The 13913-nt window shown below is 41.4% G+C and overlaps 1 protein-coding gene across 1 annotated transcript in view; it reads left to right on the top strand.

The window, feature by feature from the left end:
• The first annotated feature begins 3525 nt into the window (after positions 1-3525).
• Positions 3526-13913, top strand: part of RAB31 (RAB31, member RAS oncogene family) — a 59936-nt gene continuing 49548 nt past the window's right edge. Inside the window, exon 1 of the mRNA XM_077270194.1 lies at positions 3526-3725. Coding sequence (XP_077126309.1) covers positions 3690-3725 — 36 coding nt within the window. The 5' untranslated portion in view covers positions 3526-3689. The remainder of the gene's footprint in view (positions 3726-13913) is intronic.

Raw genomic sequence — 13913 nt, 5'->3', positions numbered from 1 at the left:
CTGACTGCGCCTGTGCGGCCGCCCTGCCCGAGATCCCGCCTTGCAGTGTCTTCTGATTTATTCTCACTGCGGGGCTGGGATTCCTGGGCATGTGCAGTGCATATCTAAGCCTCTCATCTCCCTCCGCCTTCTTCAGACTGTGCGGCGTCAGCTGATCCCTAATCGCATGCCATGGCGATTAGGGATCAGCTGACTCCGCACAGTCTGAAGAAGGCGGAGGGAGATGAGTTTACGGGTCATAGCCATGCCGAACAGTGGGGTGTTGTGTAAAACATCAACACTCCAAAATTTCTGAAGTTCTGGCTTCTTCACTAACCCCATGTGAAGGATAAGGCCCCAAAACTTCATCATTTCTACTGTGTCTGCTGGGGTCCAGTTAGAAAAAGATGAAAGGCGAATTTGGGCCCAAAACTGTTAAGAGTACAAATTTGTCTGGGACACCATGAGGTTTACAAAATCCTTAGAGAAAAAGGCTTTTAAAAAGTCAATTTCGGTGAGGCCAGTAGTGTCAAATTTGATTCCTGACTGGGCCTCAAAATCAAGAATCTGTGGCTCATAATCATTGGGGGGTGAAGTCCATAGGGGATCATTAATGATGGGCGGGGGCGCTGACTCATTTTCTGTCCTGGCAGTGCCGTAACTATAAACTTCGGGGCCCCGGGGCAAAACTTCATAGTGGGGCGCCTCAACATTTCAATCACTAGACGTTGTGCGGAACGTGGTGAAGCCTGCTCCTGGAAATTATTGAAATGATAGTCTATCCTGTCCTCCAGGTGACATTGTCTGACAGGAATATAGGAGCTGGGTATTTTATGAGAAATTAAAGTATTAAAATACAATTTTTAACCATCAGTTTGGGGCCCCTTGGGTGGTTGGGTTATAGTTACGGCCCTGTGTCCTGGGGCCTTTGCATGCCAGTTTGGTATCACTTGATGAAGAAATGGAGAAGGAAAAATAAAGGAAGGTGGCAATCTCTCCCTCACTGTCAGTGTAGGAGGCAAGGAAGGCGTATGACTCCTGGGCCGAATACCGTGATTGGAATGGGTGGGACATTTTTTCACATGTGTGGTGTGTGTGTATGCCAAGTTGTATTCAGGTGTGTATGTGAGTGTTTGGTGTAAACTTTTTTATTCAGAAGAGAGAAAAAAAAAGAATAGAAAAAGATAAAAAATAAAATAAAAAGAATATAATAATTTAGTTAAAAAAAAAATCAAATTTACTAAATGGAGGTCAGTAAAAAATAAATTACTGAGCACCTGCAACTATTTGACACTAACCCTGACTACATTCAGTAAAAAATGCTGTAGTAGACGCCGATTACTACGGCATATTTTTACTATCTCTAATCTTGTTCTACCAACTAATCTAAATTATTATTTTTTCCTTCTTTTGGCCTCCTCCCAAATTAAAAACATCAACTTTCAGCCGCCTCAGAAATGGTACATCAATAAGATAATCTAAATCTGATGCTTAGCCTTGCTCTTCCCACTTGCCCTTATGCAGTGGCAAATGGGGTAATAGGGTTGACATGAAGCCCGGGGGTTAGAAATAGAGAAGCATCTATAAGACGCCCCCATTACTAACTCCATAGTCATATTGTATAATAAACACACACACCATAGAGTTCTTTATTTGAAATAAATGACCACACGGTTTTACACATTTATTTAAAAATAAAAACACGTTATACTCACCCTGACACCTAATCCCCAATGGCCTTGTCCCCTGTAAAAAAACAAACAAAAAACAACAACCATAATACTCACCTGTCCGAAGCAAAGAGATAATCCATAATGTCCCACGATGATCCTGATGACTTTGAGAGCAGTCACATTACCAATCACTGATGTGACTGCTCTAAAGGACGGCAGGCTCACATTGACACAAGAGGTAATCACTCCTGTGTCAGTGTGTAGCTCTGAGCTGTGGTGAGAAAGTTTACCAGAGTTCATCAGCTGATGAACCCTGATGAACTCGCTGATGATGCTGCTGTGTGAGAACTTTCTCACGCAGTGGTGGTGCCGTAAGTCAGATCACCGGGGCTCAACTGCTGATGAACTCCGGTGAACTTTCTCATCACAGCTCAATGCTACACACTGTAGGAGTGATTAAGCTCCTGTCAGTGTGTAGCCGGCTGTCGGGTAGAGCAGTCACATCAGCTGATGGGACTGCTTCACAAGTGATCTGAATTGGCCAATCAGTGGCCGCTTCACTCTTCCCTCCTTCGGATGTAACTGACATCCAGGGGAAGTGAGAACTGCAGCTGTTCTCTCACTTTTTCCAAATATCTAATTTGTTTGAAATGTAAAGCGGCCATTGATTAGTCACAGTGATTGTGTGACCTTGTGAACAATGTCACGCAAGCCCAAGGACAGCCAATACCAACAACGCTGGAATGGCACCCGCACCAGGTGTGAATATAGCTGTTATTAATTTATAAGGGGGAAACATAGTGATTGAGATGGGGTTGTCCGAGTAGTGGACAATCTCTTTAAGAAAGATACAAGCAGAGGCTAAACATATTTCCTGTAAGCTTTATGCTTTAATTAAGCTTCGACTTGGAAACCATATTATTTTTTATGTGGGAGGCGTTTTCTTAAGTTCCTGTAGAGTTCATATAAGTGAGGCTGTAGCAAATGAGCAAAAAGTTGCAAAACTTTGCTCAAATTCCACCTCTGAGAAATTTTCTGGTTTTTAGATGCCAGTTTTCTGCCCTAGAAGGGATGATCCATTTCCCCCACAGTAGTTAATTTAAGGCCACATTCACACGTTCAGTATTTGGTCAGTATTTGACATCAGTATTTGTAAATACAGAAGTGATGTGTTTCTATAACTTTTCACTCTTACTTTTTCACTCCTGGTTTTGGCATATAAATACTGATGTAAAATACTGACCAAATACTGAACGTAAATGTGGCCTAATACTTACCTATTCATTTAAAGGCAATACTTTTTTTGCTACAAAAATAACCGCTAGAAAGAAAAAGCAAATATGCAAAATTTTTGCAAAAACTGCAGAGTGGAAACCCTTTTTGAAAAGTAATACTGCCATCCGTTACCTATTTTACCACTGTGCGATGATTATCTAGTTCAACAACTTTTTAATACTAATCTCCAACAGTTTCATATGAAATATGCACAAATGCGAACATCGCATATATTTTCTTGAAATGTTGGCAGCAATAGAAAAAAGGAAAGGAAAACTTGGGATATGCAATGTTTTCCATAGAAATGCTTTCTCCACCCTTATCCTGGAGGACAGTGACTTTCCACTGCATCTGAAAGTAAGAATGAATGTGAAAAATACCATAAAAAATGATAATAATTAGTGTTCTGTGTGTTTTTTTTCAGTATCTGTTCAATATGTGAACCATTCACCGTACACTGTGTGCCCGTATACCTCTTTTTGTATAACATGCAGCATTTTTGGGAGATTACGAAAGCAGCAAATGAGTAGTTGTCTGCCGCCCATGTGACAGGACTGCCCATAAATAGCCCAGACTGGTTTCAGTTTGTTTTGTAGGAATTAAAACCTCCTCTTTCTCTCTTGGTCTCTTTCTTTTTGTTAGGTCAGGAAATTATTTGCATGCGATCCACATGAGCATACAGGCACAGCCTGGGAAATGACTGTGTGTTAAAGTTCTTGTCTCCTGATGATGTGTTATAGGAAACCAAACTCCTCTTAAAGGATGGCTATTCGAGAGCTGAAAGTTTGCCTTCTGGGGGTAAGTGTTCCTCTGTTTTTTTCGATATATGGATGCGGGAGGGATTCTATCATACAATGGAAAAAAGCTGGTAAATGCCACTTCTGCATTCTGTACTGCATCTCAGTATGTTCTCAGTTCCGTTTACAAGTGTCACGCTGAACCGAGTTATTAATTTATGTGCTATGATGCTACTTGTTTCATGCACAACGACAAATCACAGAGGAAATGGTTTTCTGATGGACAAAAGAAAATGGCAAAGGACTGTTATAAAGATTACTACAAAGACTTAATTTTAGGTTTTCACTCTCATACATAAAATCTTCCTATTTTATTTGGATAACAGTTACTTATGGATGTATCTGTGTTCTGCAGCTGATGTTATAAGGGAACTTTTCTCCAGATTTGAGAATTACAAAGTATGTTATTATCTCAGATGAATAAGAACTCTAGGTTACAACGGTTCCTGTCCTGTCTGCATCTAGATATGTGCTACTGTTATGCTTTCATTTTAGCTTTGGAAGAATATACATACATTCGGCATTATCTCAGCAACACGCTAGAACCAATATGTGGGTAGCTGTAAATGTTGTCAAATGTTGAGAGGAAATAGATCCAGAAAAGGATGACACTAGAGATTTGAAACAAAGAGAGCTCCATCCTGCTTTGTTGCATTCTTAACATTCATTCTGGATGGTGGAAAGTGCTGATCCTTAAAGAGGTTGTCCACTACTTGGACAACCCCCTTCTTAAATATTATATTCCACAGTTTAAAATAAAAATAACAGATACTCAGCTCCTGGCCCGGTGTCATCTCAGCGATGTTCCCACCAGATTTTTGCGGGGCTTGTGTGACATTGTTATGCCCGTGAGCACTGCAGCATCAGCGTCCGCTAATGAGTTGCTTCGCTCACACTTCCTTTGGACATATGAGGATCATTCGAAGGAAGCGTGAGCAAAGCAGCCCATTATTGGTTGCTTATTGGGCTGCAGTGCTCATATGAAATAACAATATCAAACACCCGGCGCCAATATTGCTGGGACGGTGCTGGAGCAGAAGGTGAGTATCTGTTATTTTTATTTTACAATGGAGAATATGGTATTCATCAAGGGGTTGTCCGAGTAGTGAAGGATCCTCTAATGAAATGCAGAAGTAGCATCCATTGCCAATCATTTCATCTCTGTGAAAACACTAGAAATGCAAATCACGTGAAATGATGAAATGTAACATCTTGTGCCATGTTTTTGTATTACTGCCGTCATGCCATTCATAATATGCCCATCACGTTACAAACAAAAGAGATGGTCAAAGTTTGCAAGAATCTGTATATATTGTTAATGTTTGTCAAAGTAACTATTCACACATGATTTTTAAATAATTACATTTCATTTATTGCATGAAATAAGTATTTTATCACCTACCAACCAGCAAGAATTCTGGCTCTCACAGACATGTTAGTTTCTTTTTAAGAAGCCCTCCTACTCTGCACTCATTACCTGTGTTAATTGCACCTGCTTGAACTCGTTACCAGTATAAAAGACACCTGTCCACACACTCAATCACACTCTAACCTCTCCACCATGGCCAAGACCAAAGAGCTGTCTAAGGACACCAGGGACAACATTGTAGACCTGCACAAGGCTGCGATGGGCTACAGGACAATAGGCAAGCAGCTTGGTGAGCAGGCAACAATTGTAGGCACAATTGTTAGAAAATGGAAGACACACTAGCTGATTGCCAATCTTTCTCGGTCTGGGGCTCTATACAAGATCTCATCTCATGGGATAAGGATAAATCTGAGAAAGGTCAGGAATTAGCCCAGAACTGTATGGGAGGACCTGGTCAATAACCTGAAGAGAGCTGGGACCACATTCTAAAATATTACTGTTAGTAGCAGACTACACCATCATGGATTAAAATCCTACAGGGCAAGCAAGGCCCCCCTGTCATGCCAGCACATGTCCAGACCCGTTTGAAGTTCACCAATGACCATCTTGATGATCCAGAGGAGGCATAGAAGAAGGTCATGTTGTCAGATGAGACCAAAATAGAACTTTTTGGTATCAACTCCACTCGCTGTGTTTAGAGGGAGAAGAAGAAGTATAAGTACAACCCCAAGAACACCATTCCAACTGTGAAGTATAGTGGGGAAAAATCATACTTTGGGGGTGCTTTTCTGCAAAGGGGACAGGACGACCGGGCTGTATTGAAGAGAGGATGGATGAGGTCATGTATCACGAGACTTGCGGCCAACAACCTCCTTCACTCATTAAGAGAACTGAAGATGGGTCATGGCTGGGTCTTCCAGCATGACAATAACCAGAAACACACAGGCTGGGCAACTAAGGAGTGGCTCTGTAAGAAGAATTTCAAGGTCCTGGAGTGGCCTAGCCAATCTCCAGACCTGAACCCAATAGAAAATCTTTGGAGAGAGCTCAAAATCAATGTTACCCAGCGACAACCCCAAAACCTGAAAAATCTGGAGAAGATCTGTATGGAGGAGTGGACCAAATAACTGCTGCAGTGTCTGCAAACTTGGTCAAAAATTACAGGAAATGTCTGGCCTCTGTAATTGCAAACAAAGGTTTCTGTACCAAATATTAAGCTCTGTTTTTCTATTATATCAAATTCTTATTTAATGCAATAAAATGCAAATTAATTATGTAAAAATCATACAATGTGATTTTTTTATTTTTATATTCTGTCTCTCACAGTTGAAGCCTACCTACGATAAAAATTACAGACCGCTCCATTCTTTGTAGGTGGGAAAACTTGCAAATTCGGTAGTGTATCAAATACTTATTTTACCCTCTGTTGGGTGACTAACTACCATGGCATCTTAGGGGGTAAACTGCCAGAATCAGAGTTAGCTTTGATGTCTGTCTTTGTTACCCTCAAGAAGAATGCATTGTAAGAAACAAGTATTGCAGTATTTTATGTGAACACTCATAGGAGTCTAGATCCCCAAGTGTTAACAAAGAATTATAAAAAGTTTGAAAAATTTAACAGAAAAAAAATAAAGAAAACTATTTTGCCATTAAATGCAGAAAGAGAACACCTAATAGCGTTAAGAGTTAATACAAGTTAATTAGTAAAACATGACCAACACCATCCATGTGGCATCTGCTTTATGTATTGGACCTTGTATACTTTTTTAATTATAGATTTTTTTTTTTAAATGGATGCCATACGAATGCTAAAATTGGACATATACGTATAGAATTGTATACAAGTGACAATCCAGACGCAAAATAGCACATTTTTTCAAATTGAAAAATGGATGATTTTTCTTACACTTATGTTGTTGCTTATCTTGTATGGTGTTTGGCTGTTATTGCATCGGTGACATATTACACAAAGGGTTCAGCAAATTGCATCTTTTATAGGCTTTGTATCACAAATGCATAGTGGATATTGGGTAACTCCAGCATTCCTGTGGAAAGTGATGTCACTTCATGGTTCCTGCTGTTTACAAATCTGTAGCAGAAGTTGTGTTGGTATTTCCTAACAGTAATTTTTCCATTTATTGTATGTTTATGAGTATATTTTGTCCTTTGTCTTTTCTCTATGGACATAAAATACATTTTACTGCTTACATTGATTTCTAGCCTCTCACATGAGGAGAGTTTTTCTGAGACTACTCATCACTTCTGTTAAAGGGACTCTGTCACCTCATTTGTCACATATAAGCTGCGGCCACTGCCATTAGGGGCTTATCTGCAGTATTCTGTAATGCTGTAGATAAGCCCTCGATGTAACCTGAAAGATAAGAAAAACAAATTAGATTATACTCACCCAGGGCCGGTCCGGTGCGGTTCGGGTGCGATGGGTGTTGCAGGTCCGGGTCCAGCACCTCCCATCTTCATACGATGACGTCCTCTTCCTTGCTTCTGTCGCGGCTCCTGCGCAGGCGTAGTTCTCTGCTCTGTTGAGGGCAGAGCAAAGTACTGCAGTGCGCAGGCGCCGGGAAAGGTCCGAGAGTCCCAGCGCCTGTGCACTGCAGTACTTTACGCTGCCCTCAACAGGGCAAATCAGTATGCCTGCGTAGGAGCTGCAACAGAAGTAAGGAAGAGGACGTCATTGCATGAAGATGAGAGGCGCCGGACCCGGACCCGATGCCCATCAGACCCGGACCGCTGCGGGACCGCCCCTGGGTGAGTATAATCTAACCTTTATTTCTCATCTTTCAGGTTACATCGGGGGCTTATCTACAGCATTACAGAATGCTGTAGATAAGCTCCTAATGGCGGTGGCCGCAGCTTATATGCGAAAAATGAGGTGACAGATTCCCTTTAACAAAGAAATAGGAAATGACGGATCTGTTTATGTTTGTGAGAAATTTCTTTTAGTAAGATGTGCACAGATTTGGAGATTTAAAGCAAAAAGCAAGAGAAGAAGGCATTTTTGCAACATATGTAAATAATTGTGCTGCTGTCCAAGGACAAGCATATAAGATCACAGTGAAGTCAAGGCCTGAGAGCTTTAACTGGCAACAGCCAAGTTCTCTGTCTGTTCACCACCCCCCTCTCCACTTGTTAACCCCTGTCCTTCTTGTTTCAATCAGAGGAGGCAGGCGAATGATGAGCTTCCTGGAAATTCTTCCAGATAACATTTCCATCTTGGACTGAGCTTCTTAGAGAAAGTGTGAAATTCAGCCGAATCCAGAGTTTCGCTTCTTGCAAAAATGTGGAATAAATTAAATAAATAAAAGCCTGAGTAATATCAGAAGTTATTATGACATGCTAAAGTGTATAGAAATGTGCTTAAGTCCTGGGGAAATCATCAGTTAATTTATAATAGTCTCAGCACAGCAGTAGTTGCTAATTGCAAACCTGCTTTACACAAGAAGACCATAAATTGTCTGCCTAATGGATGTCAACCAGAGGCTCTAAGAAAATACATATCCCAGATCATTTCATAAATAGTACCACAATAGGGAATTTTTTATATTACCATCAGAGTGGTATCACTAAGGTATGGTATGTGTAGGAAAATACTTACTGGCAGCCGTTTTCTACTACTCTCAGTGCAGCTTCGATCCTCTTTTGCACCTTTTGACAGGAGTTGTGACTGGCCAGATGACTCCCAGTCTTTGTTAGGTAGACTTGAAGTCACTTCTCAATATGTCTATAAGTCCACTCAGAACGTGGCTCTCATAGACTTAAATTAAAGGATTTGCCTACTTCTCGGTCAACCCCTTCTCAGTTGGTATATTCCCTCATATAAAATAAAACTTATACTCTCCTCCGATGCCGTTGCCATTCCAGTAATGTTGGCGCCAGGTTTCCCAAAGCTCACATGAGCTCTCACTTCTTTGTGACAAAGCTGACATCTAGAAAAAGTGAGAGCTGCTGCTGCTCTCTGACTTCCTCTGGGTGTCAAGTACATTCAAAGGAAGTGAGAGTGAAGTGGCCTTTGTGGAGTCGACTTTTCAGGAACGGCAGCGGAAGTGAGTACATGCTGTTATTTTATACTGGGAATTGTCACGAATCATTAAGGGATTTATTGCAGCTCTGGGTCTGCTGAAATGTAAATTTTTTTTTCCTTTGGTCCAGCAAGAGTTAATGTCAGTCTCTTGCTGGCAGTTTCTTTTAGGCTGGTCAGCTGATATTGGTTGGTAACCACTCCCACCTACCTTTAAATAGTCACATGATACATCAGCTGATCATTGGTTATAGAGTTTTTGTTCTATTCAGACCAGCTATGAGTGTGGAGCTCACCTGTGACAGTGGTGTTGCTGCTCTGGGAGTTCTGCTATCCTGGTGCTGTTTTCTCTCCTGCTGCGGATCTTAGCAGCAGGACCTGAGATGATTAGTTTCCTTTTTGTCTGTGTCCCCTGTTCTTCTCTTCCAATGTGTGTTAGCATCTCCAGTGGTGATGCTAGGGTCCTTGTCGGCCAGTGACAATCAGGGACCAGGCACATGACGGCGGCCGGGAAAAGGACCTGCATAGGGCATTAAGGAAGCTTAGGGACAGGCACAGGTTGGTGTCTGGAGGTATCCCATCCTCCACTCATTACCATTAGGGCCTTCCTCTTCTTTTTCCATCCCATCGTATTTATATGTTGTGTCGTCAGCTGGACTTACCCGTGTCCGAGAATGACAGAAATATAGTAAGTGAGAAGAGGTTGTCTGAGTTGTGGGCAACCCCTTTAAGAGAAATAGTAACCACAGTGACTTCCAGCCAGTCAGAGCAGCAGTCATAAGATGGCAGAGAGGGACCAGAATGTTGTAGATACTGTGAACATACATTATTGATACCAGTTCAGTAGTGAAATTAAAAAAATACCCCAAAGTAGCACTTTAAACATACAAAAGTTTCTCTTATTCACCTCAACTATGCACTATTAAATAATGAAAAACATAAAGAGGAGAATTCATCAATACAAGTACACCAGAAAACTGTGCAAAAAAAATGCACCTTCTCTCAATTTTGATCTAACCTTGCCACTTTTCTTGAAGTGCAAGAAGCATAGTGGGAGAAGCATATCCAACCACAGTGCAACAGATTGAAATTGGCGTAAAGATCATGGAAGTATGTGTCAGCTCATTTCATTTTTACAAACCAAAAAGACTGGCACCTCACAATAAATTTGGTACATCTTACTCCAGGAGGCTTCTGTTTGCATGAAATGGCAGTCTTAGTCAATTCCTCCGTATGCCTTTATTGCACTGAACAGATACCAGAGGATGTGTACCAGGTGTGACAGATGGTACACAGTTGTGAGTAGGATGGAGAATAGTTCCTATTTTGAACAGGGGCCAGAATTGGGTTGGCCTATCAGAATATCCAAAGATTTTCCTGTTGGTTCAGCACAATGATGAATCCAATGGATACAGCAGAAGACATTATTTGGAGCTGACTTTTATCCAATCAGTTGACACTATAGTGAATTTATCATCTCTCACAAATAACTAATAAGACCTCGTTGTTGATATTTCTCATGTGCCATCGGAACATTCCACCTTTTCGATGTTAGTTCTGTATAGATGGAACTTGGACCTTCAAATATTTTTTTCTTGTGGGTCCGAAGAACCCTAATCTGATCTTCACCATGTCAACAGAAAGCAGGGCAGCAATGGGCTGTTGAAAATCTACCAGATTAGTGATTTCTCTGCAGTGTAATGCTGTAAGAATCAGGCTGCACTCAGATGTCACCCGAGTGCAGTCCTATTTAAGTGTGACGATTCAAAGAGGGAAAACGGAGAGTGGACCCTCTAGACCGCGATGACGAACCCCTCACGGATGAGCTGACCAGATAGACCACCCCCTATACAGGGAGAGTTAGGGGCAGGCCCGTGAGGGACTATCGCCACGGAAGCTGGAGGACCAGGACGGGAGAAGACCAAGAAGAGGCGGAGATAGTAGGACCACAGGATAGGTGAGTACTGCAGAAAAACAGGACTGATGGGTAAAACAGGACTGATGGGTAAAACAGGACTGATTGGTAAACTGCAGCAGTACAGGGACTGGCGGAGGAACTGAGGAAACGCAGAGGCTAGCAGGATACAGGAAAGACAGGATAAACCCAAAGTCAGAGGGAAAACGAACTTCACAGAGACTAAGAGCGGCCAGGAACACCTGAAGGAACAAATGATAACCAGGCACAGAGGGACGGCAGGAAGCAGTTTAAATACCTAAAGGCAGGGTAGCACTTCCGGGTAACAGACCTCCAGAACCATAGAGAGGACAATAAGGAGGACCGACTTCCAGGTACTAGTCCTCCAGGACCATAGAGGAGATGAAGAGGAGCGCCAACAGAAGATCAGAAGTGCACACGCGCAGCACTGAACCTGGTATGCGCACGCGCACGAGAAGCAGAGGCCGGGAGCGAGCGAGGAGGCGGCAGCAGCGGTATGATATGCAGTACAGGAATATCTGAGCTGACACAGATTCTTTCACTTACAGCAGACTATATTTTTTTGTACACCATTATTATATACTTGGCACAATGTATTCTCTAACATATTTTGCTATCATGAGGCTTATCATGAAGTTTACCTATCAATATGTTTTTGAAATATGGGAATTTCTGCATTCATGAAAACATTCAGTCATGGTCGAAAGTGTTGACACATTTGAAATTATTTCTGAAATGAAGTATTATTGCAATTACACGTTTTGTTATACATATGTTTATTTCCTTTGTGTGTATAGGAACAACAGAAAAAAAAATGAGAAAAAAGGCAAATTGGACATAATATTCACACAAAACCCCAAAAATGGATCAGACAAAATTGTTGTCACCCTCAACTTATATTTGGTTTTACACTCTTTGGAATAAATAACTGCAATCAATCCCTTCCTATAACCATCAACAAGCTTCTTACACCTCTCAACTGGAATTTTGGACCACTTTTCTTTTGCAGAAACAAGAACTATCCAAATTGTATAGGAGCAAAGAGCAATGTAAACATGCATACCCTCTAAAAACAATATACTTTATTATACCTGATAAAAAAACCACCATAACCCATGTGGTGTGGAAATAGAAGATAATCCATAGAGGACCACCATACAAAACAAATACCCACATTTTTTTTTCTGATAATACCAACTTTAAACTTATTAGTCCCTGCTCTTTGCCTGAGCTGATAGTGCCTAATACGGAGGTTGGCACCCTAGTGCAAACGGATTTGCCCCCCCCCCCACTTCTCAGCAGCACTCCCTCATTCACTTTTGTACGCCCTGGTATAGTGAGCTAAAGACAAAAATGAGTGACAGCCTATTCTAATACATACTGTAGATATTTCTCACATATAAATGAACATACTGTATATGAATATGAATAAACTTATCATTAGTTGTACAAACTGCCTCGACGCATTTCCCCGTCCATTTGGTTCATCAGGGGGGTCAATTGATAGATAATATAAATGATGGCTGCAAATTCATGATAAAAAAGTCACAGGCTGAGATAGTCTCTTTATGAGGGTATACAGTGGGTACGGAAAGTATTCAGACCCCATTAAATTTTTCACTCTTTGTTTCATTGCAGCCAATTGGTAAATTCCAAAAAGTTCATTTTTTTCTCATTATTGTACACTTTGCACCCCCATCTTGACAGAAAAAAAACAGAAATGTAGACATTTTTGCATATTTATAAACAAAGAAAACTGAAATATCACACATAAATATTCAGACCCTTTGCTCAGATAGTTCTACTCCTTCTTTGGAGTCCAGCTATGTTTAATTAACTGATAGGACTTGATTTGGAAAGACACACCTGTCTATATAAGACCTCACAGCTCACAGTGCGTGTCAGACCAAATGAGAATCATGAGGTCAAAGGAACTGGCCAAGGAGCTCAGAGACAGCATTGTAGCAAGGCACAGATCTGGCCAAGGTTACAAGAAAATTTCTGCAGTACTCAAGGTTTCTAAGAGCACAGTGGCCTCCATAATCCTTAAATGGAAGAAGTTTGGGAAAACCAGAAGTCTTCCTAGACCTTGCCATCCAGCCAAACTGAACAATCGTGGGAGAAGAACCTTGGTGAGAGAGGTAAAGAAGAACCCCAAGATCACTGTGGATGAGCTCCAGAGATGCAGTAGGGAGATGGGAGAATGTTCCACAAAGTCAACTATCACTGCAGCCCTCCACCAGTCGGGCCTTTATGGCAAAGTGGCCCAACGGAAGACTCTCCTCACTGCAAGACATATGAAAGCCCGCATAGCGTTTGCTAAAAAACACATGAAGGACTCCCAGACTCCCAGTTTTTCTTTTTTTAATAAATTTGCAAAACTTCCACATTTCTTTTTTTCAGTCAAGATGGAGTGCAGAGTGTACATTAATGAGAAAAAATTTGAACTTTTTTGAATTTACCAAATGGCTGCAATGAAACAAAGAGTGAAAAATTTAAAGGGGTCTGAATACTTTCCGTACCCACTGTACATGTTTCGATCACTCTCCTTCTGCAAACTGCGCCAGGTCTCTCAAATTTCAATGGCGCCTTCTCCCAAGAGCAATTTTAAGATGTTTCCACAGGTGTTCAATGGGATTTAGATCCAGACTAATTGCTGGCCACTTCAGAACTCTCCAGCACTTTGTTTCCATCCACTTCTGGGTGCTTCTTGAGTTATACTTGTGGTCATTGTCCTGCTGGAAGACCAATGACCTAGGACACAACCCAGCTTTCTGACACTGGACACTACATTGCGATCCAAAATTCTTTGGTAATGTTCAGACTTTATGATGCTTTGCACAGATTC

This window comes from Ranitomeya variabilis, chromosome 6 (genome assembly GCF_051348905.1).
Source record: "Ranitomeya variabilis isolate aRanVar5 chromosome 6, aRanVar5.hap1, whole genome shotgun sequence".
Taxonomy (NCBI): Eukaryota; Metazoa; Chordata; class Amphibia; order Anura; family Dendrobatidae; genus Ranitomeya; species Ranitomeya variabilis.
This window is presented reverse-complemented; position numbering and strand designations above follow the sequence as displayed.